Raw genomic sequence first — 17,441 nt, forward strand, 5'->3', positions numbered from 1 at the left:
GCGGAGAGGATGCCTCACGGAGGGAAAGGGGAACCTCTCCTTCGGAAAGGAAGGACTGGATATATAAGGGATCATTATTGCCATCTGTATTTAGTTCTTCGTGATCAATTTACCCATTGTTACGGTGACGCTACAACGCGAAGTGCTCTTGGTCTCGACCCCAACTTTTGTCGATGTAACAATGGGGTCACAAGGTGCGCATTGACTCATAGCCACTAGCCCTTGGCTCCTCGCATCTACGTGCAAAACTAGACATCACGGCGCTGGCGTGGCCTCTTGGGGAGACACAAAGCTTTGAGGACATTCATGATGATGATTGGCTATAGACTACCCCCGAAGACCGTGAACGGAAAGCGGCAAAACACGAGCGCGTCTAGTGGATCCACTGATGTCAGACTTTTCTTCTGAGTAGTTGATTTTTGACATGCATATGAGCCATGGCAATCAAATGATCTATCCTCAACTAAAATTTAGAACACTTGAGAGACACGCAGTGATCTCCACAGGAAAATACTACTGTAAATTAATCAGGGCCAGCGCTCTTATAAGCTCAATTGTTGCCGGACAATTGGGATGTCCTACCCCCTCGGATGAGCCGTTTTTTTATTGTTGTTCAAAGCACTTAACTTCGCCTGCAAAGCCGCTACCTGCTTCTCTAGTAGGTCTATCTTGTGATGTGTTTCCAAAGCATCTTCCATATACTTCTGTATTCTACCATTCCAGGCATCTTGTTGTCCGAATTTCTTGTCCATCAGCCTAACCCCCAGGTCAGGACTACCGATTGTTTGAAGAATTTTTTGGGAACTCACTGCACTCGGCTATCTAACCTTGGAAAGGGTGAATTTTAGAAAAAATTGAGCTAGGGGGGGGTGCTTGCACTTACTCTCTGATAAACGTACCCACCAAAGCGATTGATACCTCAGATGTATCTCGCTGCAAATCATCTATGCCGTTCAATGCCAAGCTTGGAGATGCATGTTCCCAGTCGGTATTTTCAGCCTCCTCTGCAGCTACGTAATCACCATCCCGTGGTGAACCTGGCGACTGGACATCGTATTCGAAAGCACAATCCTCGCCAGCATCACTGGCTGGTGACACAGGGCTACTGTAAACCGAGGAGGCTTGCTGCTGTTGTGAATTGAAATTCTCACGCCAGGTCGCTGTAAATGTGGCTGGAGCTATGCTAGGCTCATACTCAAAGACCATGATGCTTGATTGTATGGAAGGGGGATTTTGGGAAGAAGACTAACTTGGAAGGGTAAAAGGCTTTATATACGCTAAAATAGATTGATGTTTACTCAGAAGCGCAGTTCCAGACTTGACTCGCCCGTCAGTTGTATAAGGTATGGAGCCCAGGAACACAGACGCTTGAGATTTTGATCGAGAGTTGCATGCGGAATGCTTTTTCATGTAGGAAATTACTCACTACACGTTACATGTCAGTGCTCGAAGCCTCACAGGAGACCGTGTAAGCAGGACGAAAGGCAAAAACGACGCGTGTTCTGACGTGTAAAGTTCGGTTGAGCAAATCATCTTTCTGACGGACGGACTAAATGTAAATGATCCTCCTCCGTGTAATCTTTGTTCCAGGCCCTTGAAATAAACAAACAGACATGGATGCATCAGTATCTGCCCGTCTTTAATATTCAGTTCGGTACTGTACCCTCCAGACCGATTACCGACCGCCCATTGATTCACCATGCCCTTTTGCCCTCTGGGTCCAAACGTAGCGTATAGAGATATCACGGCATTGGTTTATTTTACACACACACACACAGGGCATAATCTTCTAAGCGGTCTTTTGCTCGACGGTACTATTAACTGTTCGTTCAAAAAGAAAAGCTCGATCACACACACACGCACTAAACTTCAACCAAACTGTTCAATTTGGCTTTGCACATGCTAGCACGCAATTCGCTAGCAAGATGTGACGGTGCTGTGAATTCACTCGGTCCTTGCGACGCCCGACGCTCAACGTTAGACGTTCGATCTCTCTCAGCCATACACAGAAACTCAAAAGTAATTTTCTACCGGTGTATGGAACAACTGAAAGTCCAATCTACATCACCTTGATCTCTGGACGAAAGTGCACAAGGCTCACAAAAAACAATCCGGTTACCATGGGAGGCCAAAACCAGTTTGACGGTACAGGCGCTCAGACTAGCTGCATATCGCCTGGCATTTAATTATCTGAACTGGCTTTGCTAGAGAATGAGATTGGTGTTCTTATGATTGACTATCGGTCATCTACCTCTTAACGTACAGGGATAAGCTTTGTCGACGCTATAACCGCATTGAAAATCAAAATAAGGTGCATGATGTACAAACTGGGATGCCAACCATGAAACAGACCTATCCTCTCCCATGGCTGGGCTAAGTATTGCAAAGCCCCGATACCATTGTAGACGGCGAGGCGGGTGAATTCCTTGGCAAGTTGAGTCGGTTCCCCTAATGAGCCTGTGATAGCGTGGAGTATAGGTATCATGGCAAGTGAGCCTAAACAAGTGCAGTGATATTGGAACTGCAGCCATATTGTGGGTTCATTTGAAGAAATCAAGCACAACTCGACGACATGCGTCACAAAAAATAACGAGATTGCACAAGAGTACCCAAGTTGGACAACGGGGTAAGGAGAAAATTCAATCGCCACGTAGGAGATGGTTGTGGTATAGATTAGGAGTAGAACACCCAAAAACTCAAGTTTTTCCCAATTGGGGGCACCATTGCTACCGAAGAGGACAAGGATGCGATGTGCGAGGCTCAAGAGACACCAGGAGATGACACCGATGCCGAAGAGAAGCGTTGCAAGCAAGTCAATTATGTCTGACTGAGCAACAGGGAAGTCAAAGAAGAGGCACTGTAATATGAATATGGAGAAATAAGAGATTCCAAAAACGTCAAGGATAGAAACGACTACAGAGTCGCGAAACGCAAGGATGTCGGAGCCTTCCATCGTGCTGAGCTCTCATTTTCAGTAACCAAATGACTGTACCCTAGAGTCAGTGTCCGGGCCGTAGGTTGATTTAATAAATAGGACGAGATTAGGCCCGAGGATTAAGCAAGCGAAATGAATTTGCCCCTTCAAAATTCTGGCGCCAACCGAATTTCTGCTGATGTGGACCATTCCATCGCCAGCGCTTTTATGATGAAGTCAATAACTCGGATTCACCTATGAAATTAAATTTTGGTCAAATTTGAGAATCATAATAACTATTACGAGTCAGGCTTGGTGAAGATGTGGTTGGAACTTTTTCTTCCCACCCTTGTTGTACAATATGGATATTGTTTTAATCTAGCAACTTAGGACTGCATGGATGGAGATTTTAGTCGCCGGTCCCTACCGCACATTACCCGATCTCTAGTGAATATTTTTCAACGGCTAAACAAGAGCCAGTTCGTCCCCATTATGTGTAGATTTGCGTTGGAATTCCAACGACTGAGCAGCATCTTGCTTTAATAGTTGCCGAAATAGAGCCAGAAAAAGTTGCGCGATCCTTGAATCAAACTCAAATTTTGCTAACTACTGGATCTCCGGTCAGAATATCGCTGCATTTCCATGGAAAAACTCTGCTCAGTCCTTCTTAATTTTTAGTCTTTGAGTAAACACGATGGATCCGTTATAGTGACCTTCTGGCGGTGGCGAGCATCCACGTAGGCCCAACGATACAAATACTTGAACGTACCCTGCTTTTGAATCTCGAGCGCCTTTGATGTTGAAGGTCTCATTCCGCCATGAGGGCTCTAATATATTTTTTAGTAAGCCTGCGATGGCTAGCAAATGCTACAAGTATTTCCGAACGTGCCAATGACGCAGAGCTTGAAATTCGTGCTACAGATGGATATCTTTCTATGGCCTATTTTGTAAATTGGGTAAGACCTGGTATGAAGCAATTGGAGATTATCAGTTGACCCTAATTTTTTCAAAGGCAATCTATGGCCGAAATTTTAACCCTTCTGATCTGCCTGTTGATCAGCTAACCCATGTGCTTTATGCATTCGCCAATGTGCATCCGGATACTGGGGAAGTTTACATGTCGGACAAATGGGCCGACGTTGAAAAGCACTACCCTGTATCCGCCATATCCCAATTTTCCAATCACTTGGTATCTTGAATGAAAGACGTCACCGATTCTCACTGGGTAAAAGAGATCTGGCGAGTACCACCGCAAGGTTTCTTCTTCTAACTTGTCGCCTGGGTCGAGCAAAGCACGTAATCGAGGGGAATCCCGAACCGGAGACGGTTTTCGCCGAAAGAAAGATTGCATGAACCGACTAGTTAAACGTAGCATTATCGTTGAACTGAGGATTAAGAAAACAACGTGTTCCAACGAAACGGAGGAAGGGGGAGTTTATTTACGGCGGGCGGTGAGGCATCACGAGCTCAACCCCACACCACAATATCAGTGGCTCAGGCAAGCGCAAATGTTGGCTAAATATCTCTCCCGGTCGGTCCAGACAGAGTCTACTCATCACTACCGCGGAAAATAATCCCTACATGTTGGAACTTACCTGATTCGCATTAAGCTCCTCAAAGCCGAATAAACGTAGGCCACCATGAACGTTGATATGACGAAGATAAAATGGACAAAATGAAAATAAATGTCCGAGTCAAACACGGGCAATTTGTACATACGATGGTTGGTGGGAAAGCGTGAAATGGTGGTCGATAGCGATAAGCGGTGATCAACAGTCTAAGAATGGCAGGGTCAAGGGTCAGCTTTTGTTTCTTGAAGCTAAGCTCGAAAACAGAGGGCGAAAGAAAAAAATAATGACCAGGAACGGGTAGGAATAGAGGGGTCATCAACTGAGGTTCGTAATCATTATTTCAAATTGATCAAACTGCCCTCAGAATTGTGGATCGGGGCCAACCACCTATACCATCCCTGCAGATTCATACAGTACCACATGCATTTGGTACACAGCAACCCCCGATTCTGCTGCGAGATTTTTTTTTTTTTCATTTTTTATATTTTTTATATTTTTAATTTTTTAACCCTGAACCCATGGACTCAGGCATCCACGTGCCAAGCTTCGCCGTTGATACAATCATCACCAAGAAGGATATACTTAAGAGTGGAAATCCGAAACTCAACAATTGGCTAATATGCCTAAAGGATCGCGGATTATCTTCATTGAATATGATGACAGTGCCTTAACTTATGCAGCACTTTGAAAAAAAACACGCAAACTTCAGGTGTGAATAACTGATACTACCTAATCTTATCTACTGAAGTTCATTAAATGTCACAAGCTCGCCGAGCCACTTACATATCCGTTTGCGCCAACTCAACGCCGAAAGAAAGGCGGCCTACGAGGAATCACAAAGATTCACAAACCAAGCAGGCGATTTCCAGGCATTTTCATCCATTCTTGAAGATGGCCCTGGGCTACACCGGATACCGCCTCAGTGCTGAAAGCTTGCCAAACCCGAAGTGGACCGGTTTGTTGAGACGCCGTGGCAGCACAGTTTTCCCACGTCTGTACAGACTGCCGGGTAAAAGCGTGCGGAAATTTGCCTGTTGTCAATAAGTGAACTACTGCCGCACCAAGCGCAGGGTAGGGTTTAACAATATGCGGCTGGTCGTGGAGTACATATGCAATCAAAGCATCCAAGGAAAAGTGGGTATTATTTCTGCATCTCAGTCAGCTACAACCGGTTTGTTTCCTCAGAACAATCGCACTAACATTTTCTTCGCCGCTACCCTGCTACACCGCAGGAGAAAGCCGGGGCCGAAAAATCGGACACACCACCACCAATACTCCCCAATTCGTTTATTATTGTGGAAAGACTTCTTCTTTCTTCTTTTCTCAAGCCCCGACAGCCCACCTGTGTGGCACAAATTGTTAGTGGCAGTTTGTTTGATAGCAGTCTCTGCAGTGCCGTTTCTTCTTTCGCATTCAATTTACCTTTCGTGCAAAAGGAAAAGAAGAACCCTTGAAACAAGAAGCCTCAAATACTGCATCTCATCTTCATTTTGCAGAGTCACAAGATAGTTTATAAGGCCTGCGCGATCAGGTGACGAGTTCATACTCGAGGTTGGTTAATCTTCCAAGTCGCACCACTCCAAAAGCCAGACGGGAACCAGCGCTGGGAATGTCGTTCCAGAAATTTTGGAAAGTCAGGTATGAGAAGATGGTCACCAGTGTTACGAACTTAGATATCTCCCTTTCAGTAAGTCTTGAAAAGGTTACGTCCAGGGGGCTGGGTTCTTGTATCGCACCGGGGTCTGCAGGCTCGAGAAGAGGACTTCCAGGAGTTGAACTGAGTGAAGAGAGGTCATCACTAACGACCAAGTCTTCATCATCAGCCAGCAAGGACAACTGGGATGCTGCTGCCTGTATTCTATCATAAGGTGAGGTGGCATTCTGACTTGCGGTTCTTGCTGTTGGATCATCAACGTCTGCGGTGCGCTTTCGTTTGCGGTTCTTGCTATGCCCAGACCCTACGTCATCATCAGCCTGACGCGATACAGGCGAAAGAACATTTGCAGGAGAGGAGGCAGACGAAGCCGATGCAAGTGCGAGCTCTGAGACTGTGGCATGTGAGACTGCTGATTCGGTGACCTAGCCGTCTCTGGGGTGAGGGTTTCCAGATGATTTTCCGACTCGTGCTGGTATCTTAGGCTCCGTTTCCAAGGTCATATTTGGCATATCAGTAGAATAACTCAGAAATTGATGGACACCTTCCAATATGGACTCCATTTCTTCATCTCCTAGATCGTCTTCGGTCGTGAACGTGGACATAGGATCGAGATCATTCTCGGCGTCGGGATACAACCGTGAGCTATTAACGGGGACTCCCTGACTGCGTCCAATGGCAGCCGGTTTCAATGTATTGGGGACGTTCCCTATGCCTGCGCTAGCAGGAACATCTGTGGGTGATGCTTGAGAGAATGGCAAGAGAACTCTTGGCGCGCCCGTCTTGCTTGGAAAAATTTTTTACCGTGTAGTCGATGCGCTCTTTCTCTGGAACAGGCGTTGCTAGTGGATTCGATCCGGGTGTAGAATAGGAATTAGTGGGGCTTAGAAAGGGGGTCTCGGGTGTAGGCGTAGACTCATTCCAAGACCTTCCGTTGTCTGCAGGTGATCCTGCCGCCCCATCTATTTCCATTTCGTCTGCTTCTTGGAAGACAGCACCTGAAAGAACATCACGAGGCGAGGTAGGTGTCGAGACAAAAAAATCCGACCAATTGGGGCTATCGGAGGATCTTGACGATGTTTGGGGAATGGCCTGTTGTTTTCTGTGATGATATGACGCCGTATCCCATCTCCATCCGCTTTAGTCCCCATGGAATGTAAATTCCTGCTGTTGAAGTCTAAAGCATTGTAGCCAGGAGTGGCAGAGTCCGAAGGCACTGGAGTAGAATATCAGCTCGGTGAAGCCGGACTCAAACGGAACTTGCAGTTTGCTGGAGTCAAAGCTATGATGAGGAAAGAATATTGCAGATCGAGGCCAGCAGAAGAGACACGGGGCAAACCATGCATGGCCGATGGCCTGTTTTCCCATGGGAGGATTTTTGACAAGATCCTGGTAGAATGTAGAACGGTGAGCTCTGAATGGCCAGTGCCATCAGTCCCCGCAGTCTTCATTCCTCAAGCAGAACTAGGTTAATAGTGCCGTGGTTGACCCACCGCTTCGGTTGTGGGGTCCCCAAGCTCAACGAGTTTTTCAAGCTCAACGATCCATTTGGTACTACTGTAATATCGACGTCGACTAGTTACATTCAACTTGGCTTTCCACTCCCCGAACATCTCTCTCAGTGAATGCTTTCTGAACCTTTCTATGGATGGCACAGTTGCTCTAGATGCTGAGGATCATCGCCACAGCGCCTCAAGAGATACGAGAGCAGGGCCAGCCGGCTCTCACTGTCTCTTGGACGATGGGCTTGGTACAAAGACGAGATCATTTGCTGAGCAGACATCCGCAGATTTGAGTCCTATTTATCGCTACACTCCCATTCCTACGCTGATCCTCAACCAAGATCTGTTCGTTGTGGAGGTTTCAGATAGTCATTGTACCTTTTCAGGCCAATCTAGGGAAGACATACTGGGTACTATCGCCGGCGACCTTCCGGCCTATGCTATCCCTGCGCCAGACACCCTTTCTCTTTACGGCGCCCTTAGCGCAGCCATCTCCTCAAAGAAAATCCAGATGATCGAGAACATACGCGTTGAGAACTCAAAATCCGCTTATCAGCTTCGCATCACACCGATATTCAAAGATTCAACTTTGATCTATGTTGTCTTGGAAGCTCAGAATACCTCAGAGGATCACTGGGAAACTTCTGATGAAAATCACGCTTACGTGAACGAAACGTACAGAATTCTGGTCGATACTGTTCAAGATTATGCCATATTTATGCTTGATACTCATGGCCATATCGCTACCTGGAATCGTGGCGCTGAAGTGCTCAAGGGATACGCTCCCTCAGAAATCATTGGCAAACACTTCTCATTATTCTACAGTCCCGATGACCGTAGCGCGGATAAGCCAGCTAAGGGGCTGGCCATAGCTCTGCAGAAAGGCCGAATGGAAGCTGAGGGCTGGCGGTATCGACGAGATGGATCTCGATTTTGGGCTAACGTTATGATTACTCCAATCCATCAGTTTGGCCAACACGTTGGATTTGTCAAGGTGACCCGTGACTTGACGGAACGCAAGGCGACGGAAACCCGTATGATCGCAGCCTTTGAGGAATCATCTAAGACGAAAACCGATTTTCTTGCAAATATGAGTCATGAGATTCGGACCCCAATGAACGGCATGCAGCTCGCTCTCACAATGTTGAAAGACACCGATCTCACGAACCAGCAGCTGGAGTATACCTCCATCATTGAGGACTCAACGACAACTTTACTCCAGATCATTAATGATGTTCTTGATTACTCGAAGCTCTCCTCTGGATCCTTTTCCTTACTTTCTGATATCGTGGATATCAAAAGTATTGTCGGTGCTGTTATGCGTAACTGCAGGTCTCTCTTGAGACCAGAAGTCGAGCTGGCATTATCGACCCCGGCGAACTTTCCACAAGCCTTGCGAGGTGATCCCCTGCGATATCGCCAGGTTGTACAGAACATGCTGGGCAACGCCGTCAAGTTCACGGAAGCTGGCCATATTCGAATATCTCTATCATATGCGTCTGACGAATCCGACTCTCAAGCATACACAGTCAGGACTGAAATCGAAGACACGGGCCTTGGAGTTCCGAATTTTGCTATTAACACTCTTTTTATGCCTTTCACGCGTTATGCGGATTCCGCATCCAAGAGATACCAAGGGACAGGCCTTGGGCTTTCTATCTGCAAGAGTCTGGCGGAACTTATGGACGGCATGGTGGGCTATCGGCCAGGCCTCCATGGAAAAGGCAGCGTGTTTTGGTTCACAGCCAGAATGGGCCGCATCGACTCAGTGTCATCAAATGAGAAACGCCGAACATCGTCCACCGATGGGGTGAGAACTGTCATGGACAAATTACGGGAAGTCGCCCCACAGAGGCACATTTTGATGGTCGAGGACAACCTTGTTAACAGCACCGTGATGCTCAAGCTTCTTCAAAGCATGGGTTTTGAGCGCGTCGATCTAGCCTGGAACGGTGCGGAAGCTGTACGACTAGTGAAGCAAAAACCGTTGACATACAGTATTATCCTCATGGATATCAGTATGCCAGTCATGGATGGCTTGGAAGCCACGTCATGTATTCGGGAAATGAACAATAACATGCCGATTCTGGCGCTTACGGCTAATGCACTGAAGGGCGACTGCGAGACATACCTTGCTCGGGGGATGAATGACTATATCGGGAAACCTGTGCACAGGGATCAGTTGGTGCGCGTGCTTTGGAAATGGATAGGGACTGATTGAAGGTCTTGCCGGATACGCAGGTGCAGACCAAGACCAAGCTGGCTCTCACTTCGAGATGCATTGTTGGTGCTATACGGGTAGCTCGTCGAGCACAAGGCGCGATTATCCCTGAGAGGATATTCTAGTTGCGACAATAGACATTGCGCAAGGTAACTGACCGGGCTAATATGCCCCTCGATGGTTGACGTACACCGGCCTGTGGCCGGATCCCGGATCCTGATGGTCTTATCATCTGACGCTGATGCGAGTCAACTTCCATCTGGCGACCAGGCAATCGACCCGACCTACCTGCTATGCCCTCTAGGGTATGAAGACATAAAATCCAGTTTTCATCTAGGTTGTCCAAATCCGATCTGACTTCTCCTTCGGTTAACATGTCCCCTTGATACTTTGAGTTGGGCTAAACTTAAGTCCTGAACGGGGGACCAAATAATGACTAGTTTTACTATCATCAGGGCTTTGTCCCACGTACGAGTTGAAAGTGATTGTGTCTTATTACCACTCTGCGTATCACGCAGCATGTCGCTCACAATGGAGACCAAGCTCACATGTACATGCTCCGTGGCGAATGCTGCACCTGACTTTGCAACTTCAAGGTTCATCTACCTAGCCTGGGCAATCATCGTTGGTAGCTACACGGAGTCGAAGGATGTCATCATCCAGACATCGCTCCGGATTCAGCACGCCGAGTCCTTCAATGTTGGGCTACATTGTACACCTATCTCAGATGGAGTAAACATATCCGCTACATTCAATCCCGGAGCGATTGAGAAATGGATTATGAGCAAGATTCCCCGACATTTAGACTTTATCATTCAACAAATACATCATAGGCACTGGTTTCGCTGCTACGAATTAACAAAAAGCTGCTACGAAGCTGGAGTGATAGCATCAAGTCTTTTCATCTAAAGATTACAGTCCTCATCGTATTATAATTAATGGCTAATTAAGTGCCGACAACAGCTGAAATGTAAATGCCAAGCTTTTCAAATCGTAACGCGAACCCCGGATTACTTCTTCTGCACTTGTTCCCATACGGGCTCAAGGTTGGTGCCGATAGCACGGTGGGCCTCCCTCACCAGCTCTCGTTGAGAAAGACCGCTTCGCTTGGAGATCATGGACTGAGAGTCTTCCTTGGAGATCTCCACGTGCAAGAAGACAGCCGACTTCTTGCCGCTGAACATCGCGTGAGGGACATTGGTCGACGCATCGCTGTTAGAATCACCAATGGCCCAGACGCCAGTCACATTGGTGCGCATGCTCGAGGTATCAACAACGATCTTCTCATTCTTCACATTCAAATTCATCTGGTAAGGAAGATTCGAGTGCTGAACAGTAGGTGCATTGATAATGAAAGCACCGCGCTCGATGGGGGCTCCCTGGGTGAAGTGCACAAGGAACTTGTCATACTGCACGTCGGCAGTATTGTTTCGGTGGACACCGCCGTCCTGGATGCGCTCAATACTAGAGATGGTACGGTTGTCGATCGTGACGTTCCAAGCCTTCAACTGCTCCTTCCAGCTTGCGTGCTGCTTGGTAGCCGCAGCTTCACTCGCTGGGGTGTCTGTTCCATTGACAAAGGCGATGATGTCCTCGAATTGGGTGTTGGTTTCTAAGACACTTCCAAGAACATCGGCGATGTTGCCAAGAATGCCGAAAGGCTGATCACGGTGTTCTGACAGTATTAGTTAAGCGCTTGCAAAGACGCGAACGTACTGTACCTACCATAGCCATCACACCAAGGGCACCAGAAAAGTCCCTTTCCCCAGGCCTCCTGGACGCCGGGAGTGTTCGGAAGCACATCGGTAACACCGGTACCCAGGACGATTTTGCGGGCAGTGTAGGAACTGCCAGTGTTATCACTGACGTTGAAGGACGAATAAGGGCCCGGAATAGGGTTGATCGATAGAACAGTCGAGTTCTTGAAGCGGGCTGTGGGATAGCGGGAAATCTGTTGACGGGCAAGAGCACGGAACGCAGCAGGGGGGGTGCCTAGAGCACCAGGTTAAAAGACGGTACTAATGCAGTCATGACGCTGATACTTACCATCACTGCCAATGACATCGTGCATTTCACGAGTGGGATCATTGCGGTAGTGCTGGTCGTCGAGCAGCAAAGCAGATCTCCGCACGCGTGAGACACCACTCAACGCACTAAGGCCAGCAGGACCACCGCCGACGATGATGACATCGTAGTCGGTTTTGGGGACAGACTCTGCGGCAGCGAACGTACCCAGTGAGAGGAAGGCTGACAACAGAGCGGCGGTCTTCATGTCGATGGTGACAAGTTCTGTCGTTTAAACTATTGCGGGGGGAAAAACAGCACCGTGCTGGCTTTCTGCCGGGGAAGTTGGTACCCTTTATACCCAAGATGCTTGTTCCTAGCCTTGTCCACTCAGAATTCGTTACACTATCGACTCCGTAGTACTTCGTACCAAGCTTGACGATCAGGATCGTGGCTGGCTGCCAGCAAGGACAGCACTCCGTACACCGTACATATGATGCGTCGACCCTGTGCGTGCGCTCCAGGGATCTACAACGATCGGCATGCCTTTGTGGAGCCACCCAAAAGACTGGACCGATCTCGTCCTCAAGCTATCGGAAGCTACGGAAAATCTTTTTGTCAGCTCGTGAAAAAATAACGATAGAAAAGGATACTGGAACATCCTTGATTCGGATGTGTCCCAATAACAAGCTCTTTTTGTCGTTTTGCTGATGTTGGGCGTTGTGAATTGTGTATTGCATCATGGATATTTGGCCCTGTTGCCATGCGGCAGAGTTTGACCAAGCCCCTCAGGGTCCCTCAGCTGAACGGTGGATCTCAGTTTCTCCCCGGCCCGCAACTCGCTTGGCGAACCGTGATGGATCATTCATAGGGAATTCGGGAATTCCCGAGAATCGACAGGTCACTCTTCTTTTCCAGTTTTGCCCCCTCATTGCCTGAATATATTCTGTCTCAACACCGATGTTTGGGGGGGGGGGGGGAAGGTGTTGGAAGTGGGTCCAACTCACCAACCCCCCCCCCCAAAAGTCCCTTATTCTCTGAGATATTGCGATCGGGCCTTCGATAAAGATTGACTGAATTATTATAATACCAGATAGTATTTTAAGACATATCAATATAAAGAGATTACGCTAGCAGGGTTGGGTCTATAGGTAGACTGTAGTAAAGTACGATTTTGGTGCTCTGCTGCTCGCGCAAGAGGTGTAGATCCATGATATTCGGCACCATTCGAACGAATGTCACCTTGAACCAACAGAAATTTCACCAGCTACTCACGCTCCTCACGCTCCCTGGCAACTACATGCCACAACGCCGTGCGCCCCGTGGAATCCCGGTGATTGATATCGAGATTTGAATTCAAGAGCGGTGACTCCAGTATTCGACTCAACGATTCGTTCCTGAGGCTTTTCACGAGAAGAAGAGCCGTATTCTCATGGGGGTCACACCAATTGACATCCACATGAGGATTCTGGGCCAATATCTGCACTGAAACATGGTCTTCTTTCCGAACTGCGAGATGCCCGAGAGTCAAAGTTTTGACGAACGAAGCTTGGAGAGCAATGGTGAGGCACATGTCTCTCAATTCGAAATCTGTCAACCTGAAACGCCCTTTGAATCTGCGTTTCGGTCCGTCATGAAGGATCACCGACCGCTCTTCTGTTTTATTTACCTGGGTCAAGAAGGGTTAGATATCAAGAAGCGCGTTCAGAAATTCCACTCACATGCCGATGTGACAAAGCATACCAAGCGGAAACATTTGAAAAAGCTCGTTTCAAGCACGATCATAACTTGCAATGTTTGTGATGAGAAGTTCTCCGAGCCCATGTATTTTCAGCGACACGCATTTGATCTTCACAAGACTTTGACAGGTCCTTTAGTTCAGCTAAACAACCGCGTTGCTGCTTGAGTACCTGGGGCTTGATTGGGCGCTCAGCATGATAATACGTCAAGCGGCCCCGACTGGCCGGGCTTAAGGCATGTTTTGTCCACATAAGCGGCCACTAAGTCACCCACAATCAGCACAAAGAACTCGATGAATCATACGTAAACAAGGCGAATACATGGACATGAAGAATGGCAACTTGAAGCATGCTGTATTGTATTTTCGTATTTATTACTTTCATTCCATCAATTTAGTTAATGAAGGGGGATCCATTATCAATTGACATGCATCGATTAAATGAACAGGAGACAAGATACGTCTTCCTCGTGATGATATCATCCTGTCGTCACGTATTTGCCACAACCATCCCGGTATTGAATTAGGGAATTTGTAGGAATAGCTTTATGTCTACAAGATCATTTTACGAGCTCTTCACCACTCCCATTTACTCTGAACAACCTCATATTTGATGGAGCCACGATATGAAAATGGAGCCACGACATGAAAATATGCAGAAAGTTCAGGAAGTCGACCACTTCGGTTTCGATCCCGCTTCGCCAACTGTGCGCACAAAAGACCGAAAGAAAGAAAAGAATGGTATTTGTGGTCCCGATACCCGCGAAATTCGAAATCTTAGCTACGAAATGGGTATAAAGCTGTCTTTTCAAGAAACTGAGTCCCACAGTGGGCCGAAATCCCACGTTCGCAAAGAAAACTATTCCAGCACTTCTTTCAAGCTTCCAGACAAAAGCGATAACTGGGCAACGAATGACTTTTGGGGCTTTGATCCAGCCGAGAGGCCAACTCAGAGGTCCGCTACTTCGAGGTCGGTACGAGCGCAGCACAATCGTGATGATAAGGATACCAGAGGGATGAGGATTCAATAAGCGATGATATTGATTTCACACTACCAAATAAATTTTCGAGCTCCTTGCATAACTACACCGGTCCCCGGGGAGCAAGCTAGGGAAACTGAAATGTTTCTCAAAAGGTTTGAAGCTCACATTTGTACAATGCTTGACCGCATTCCCAAATGATCGTTTTGAATGATCTGAGACTGGAAAAGCGTCTCCATCATGTCAAGACACCCTGTGAAGAGTATTTTATTGTACGTAAGGATGGCAATTTAGAATTCCAAGTTGAAACTCGCCTAGTTTTGTTGGGTTAGAATTTGGTACCAAAAGAAATAAGCAATGATTATCTCTGTGATCGGTTTTGTAAATGCGATCGACCCATGGGTTGTATTCTATGAGGACATCATAGACAGCAATAAATCTTCCAACTTTGAATCTTGAAATTGCGGAGGCACGTCTGGCATATCCGTATCGCAATCATAGAGAGAAAAGATACTTGGTTGTTCTTGTGCGATACTGCCGCTATTTGATTTCTCGGGTGGAGCAAGACCCTCTGACGGCGAATTCTCAAATTCAACTCTTTTCTTCTCTCGCGTGCTTCGAGATGCATGGGGATGATGAGCTACTGATGGTATATCACTCAGACCAGACTCTTTTCCTGCCGTGAGACTGTGGATACACCTATTGGCGAACTCAAAGGAACGTTGAGCGGAGCCTGAAGTGTTCCCCAAGACCTGTAACCAACGAATGCTTTTCTTTGCCGCTTTTAAGACGTCTTGCACCGACTCAGAGATGACATGAGCTTCTCCAGTTTTCGTTGGCACTGGGCCAATTGCAACGTCAAGCAATAAGATCACGGTAGCTTGTGTAAGGACATGCACAAAATCCCACCACTGTAGAAGATCGTACGCCCATTTCAATGATACTTGGTCTGGTAGCAAGGCGATGATAGTCAAGGAGGCTTGAAGACAAGCTAAAGCTGAGAGATTACTGAATCTCGAACGGGCCAAGCGTGCGCCACTAGTTTTTTCGAAAGCAGGCCGATTCAAGCAGGGTCGGTTCAAAACAATTCGACAGCTGTAGTAATACATTGCGAGAGATATTTGAAAAGGTGACTTGATCGTGGATAGAAGATTGCCATACTTGTCTTCGAATTGAAAACCAGCATGTAAACGAGTAGCCCAGTGATTCATCCTTCTGTTGTAAAGTGAAATCCGGCTCTCAATTCTGGCCCAATCAGTTCGATAGCTATCAGTCGCATAGACGCTACCGCTGATCGCGTGGGAAATGAGAGATAAATCGACCATATAGAAGTGATATAGTGATGCACTTGGATCCAAGGACTTGAGCAATTTGCTCTGCATATCTGTGCTGTTTTGATTTGTTTGCATTGTCCAATGTAATTGGCGGAGCTGCGAGTGTAAGACATCGTCCGCCTGTTGGCCAGCAAGTCCTGTATGTGCCAAACTAGGAAGTGGTAGCGGCGGAGGCAAAGAACTAGAAGCCGATCCGATACATGAGACTCTGCCAGTCATAAGTGAAAGAAGATGTTCTAAACGAAATATTGACCACCAAAGCTGCTTGCGAGCCTCTTCAGAATCGGCGTCAAGCTCGTCGTGCTTCTCATGAAGATTGATTCCTAGAGAAATTCCTGATCGCGCAGCAATTCCAATCATCTTCCAGGATCTAGAGAATGAATGTTAGGTTGGTGAGAGCTCCCTATATATGTGTGACTTACCTATTTATCTGCGATATAGCAAGAAAAAAGAAGGCGATCAACGATTCGATTTGCACCTGCTGCAAATCATCATGCTGGTAAAGTATATTTTCCGAAGCACTGAGCGATTTAGCCCGTGCGAACAATATGTCTTCGTCGATGTCCGGAACATTTTCGCCAGACAATCGGGAAAAAACAGACCCGATGGCAAGGACAAGGTTGAAAATGGCAAGCCATTTTGCACCCGGATTGAAGCCACCCAGAAAACAACGATCGTATTGGGCACAAAAAAGATCTTGTCGAAGGATAGGTAGAGCGATTTGAACTTTGTCAAGGTAAATATGGAATAGCTTATCTGATCGGGCTTTTGGCGGCAAAACGAATGCATTGAGCACCGTCGGATCTTGCAAAGTTTCTTCGTCGAGATGATAATTAGTTGACGACAGCGAATTATCTGGCATACCTTGTACCGTGGATGAAGGTTCTAGGAATCCGTCATCGCTTTGCTTTGTTGCCTCAACACCCAATCGTTGCATCCATACAACCTCAGAATTCTTGCCCAGGTAACCAGTTGCCCGACTCTTCTCATGACGGTTGAAATCTTCGCTGGCGACATCAACATCTTCAAGGGAACCGATAGACGATGAAGATGAGGAAATGGAGCCCCTCCTTTCGCGATTTGCAGCTGCAGCCCGTGAGTCCTGCTGCGATTGAAGTATTGGTCAATACTCGAATAACCATTCTGGCGTTTCAACTAACCTTAAGAAATCTTCTGATTCGATCTGCGATAGGACCCTCAAAATCTAATGATAGATCCTGAAGCATTTCTTTGTATGCTTTTGTCTTGCCCCGTTCGGCCTGAAGCTCCTTTTGGAGCCTGACAGCTTTTCTATCGGAATAAACGCATTCGTCATCTCCCTGGGCAACGCACTGTGCACAACGCGGCTGATCACCGTCGCATTTCGCTTTACGTGCTCGACACGCGTCGCAAGCGTGACTAGTGCGTCCCCGGCCACTCTCTCGCCTTTCGCGTGGTAGTCGCGCAATGGGCAGCTTGCCTGTCATGCTTCTGATCGTCTAACAGAAAGAGAAAGATTTGACGTCGATTAGCAGGAATTTTTC

General features: G+C 47.2%; 7 protein-coding genes across 7 annotated transcripts; 2 read left to right on the plus strand and 5 right to left on the minus strand.

Annotated features, from left to right (window-relative positions):
• Positions 1-578: 578 nt before the first annotated feature.
• Positions 579-1,206, minus strand: N7478_003792 (uncharacterized protein; the record flags this gene model as incomplete). Its single annotated transcript, XM_056920006.1, has 2 exons — positions 579-774; positions 884-1,206. The coding sequence occupies 2 exons, from the start codon at positions 1,204-1,206 to the stop codon at positions 579-581; spliced, it is 519 nt and encodes a 172-aa protein (XP_056783164.1).
• A 1,048-nt stretch (positions 1,207-2,254) lies between these two features.
• N7478_003793 (uncharacterized protein) lies at positions 2,255-2,953 on the minus strand (the record flags this gene model as incomplete). Its single annotated transcript, XM_056920007.1, has 1 exon — positions 2,255-2,953. The coding sequence occupies one exon, from the start codon at positions 2,951-2,953 to the stop codon at positions 2,255-2,257; it is 699 nt and encodes a 232-aa protein (XP_056783165.1).
• Positions 2,954-6,012: 3,059 nt separating this feature from the next.
• On the minus strand, positions 6,013-7,111 carry N7478_003794 (uncharacterized protein; the record flags this gene model as incomplete). Its single annotated transcript, XM_056920008.1, has 2 exons — positions 6,013-6,564; positions 6,944-7,111. The coding sequence occupies 2 exons, from the start codon at positions 7,109-7,111 to the stop codon at positions 6,013-6,015; spliced, it is 720 nt and encodes a 239-aa protein (XP_056783166.1).
• Positions 7,112-7,783: 672 nt separating this feature from the next.
• Positions 7,784-9,862, plus strand: N7478_003795 (uncharacterized protein; the record flags this gene model as incomplete). Its single annotated transcript, XM_056920009.1, has 1 exon — positions 7,784-9,862. One exon carries the CDS (start codon positions 7,784-7,786, stop codon positions 9,860-9,862), a length of 2,079 nt encoding a protein of 692 aa, XP_056783167.1.
• A 1,010-nt stretch (positions 9,863-10,872) lies between these two features.
• On the minus strand, positions 10,873-12,134 carry N7478_003796 (NAD(P)/FAD-dependent oxidoreductase; the record flags this gene model as incomplete). Its single annotated transcript, XM_056920010.1, has 3 exons — positions 10,873-11,537; positions 11,588-11,854; positions 11,909-12,134. The coding sequence occupies 3 exons, from the start codon at positions 12,132-12,134 to the stop codon at positions 10,873-10,875; spliced, it is 1,158 nt and encodes a 385-aa protein (XP_056783168.1).
• Positions 12,135-14,236: 2,102 nt separating this feature from the next.
• On the plus strand, positions 14,237-14,635 carry N7478_003797 (uncharacterized protein; the record flags this gene model as incomplete). The annotated part of the gene is made up of 1 exon (XM_056920011.1): positions 14,237-14,635. One exon carries the CDS (start codon positions 14,237-14,239, stop codon positions 14,633-14,635), a length of 399 nt encoding a protein of 132 aa, XP_056783169.1.
• A 359-nt stretch (positions 14,636-14,994) lies between these two features.
• On the minus strand, positions 14,995-17,384 carry N7478_003798 (uncharacterized protein; the record flags this gene model as incomplete). The annotated part of the gene is made up of 3 exons (XM_056920012.1): positions 14,995-16,288; positions 16,341-17,023; positions 17,079-17,384. The coding sequence occupies 3 exons, from the start codon at positions 17,382-17,384 to the stop codon at positions 14,995-14,997; spliced, it is 2,283 nt and encodes a 760-aa protein (XP_056783170.1).
• Positions 17,385-17,441: the final 57 nt, after the last annotated feature.

This window comes from Penicillium angulare (genome assembly GCF_028827245.1).
Source record: "Penicillium angulare strain IBT 27051 chromosome Unknown utg000003l_segment0_segment0, whole genome shotgun sequence".
Classification (NCBI taxonomy): Eukaryota; Fungi; Ascomycota; class Eurotiomycetes; order Eurotiales; family Aspergillaceae; genus Penicillium; species Penicillium angulare.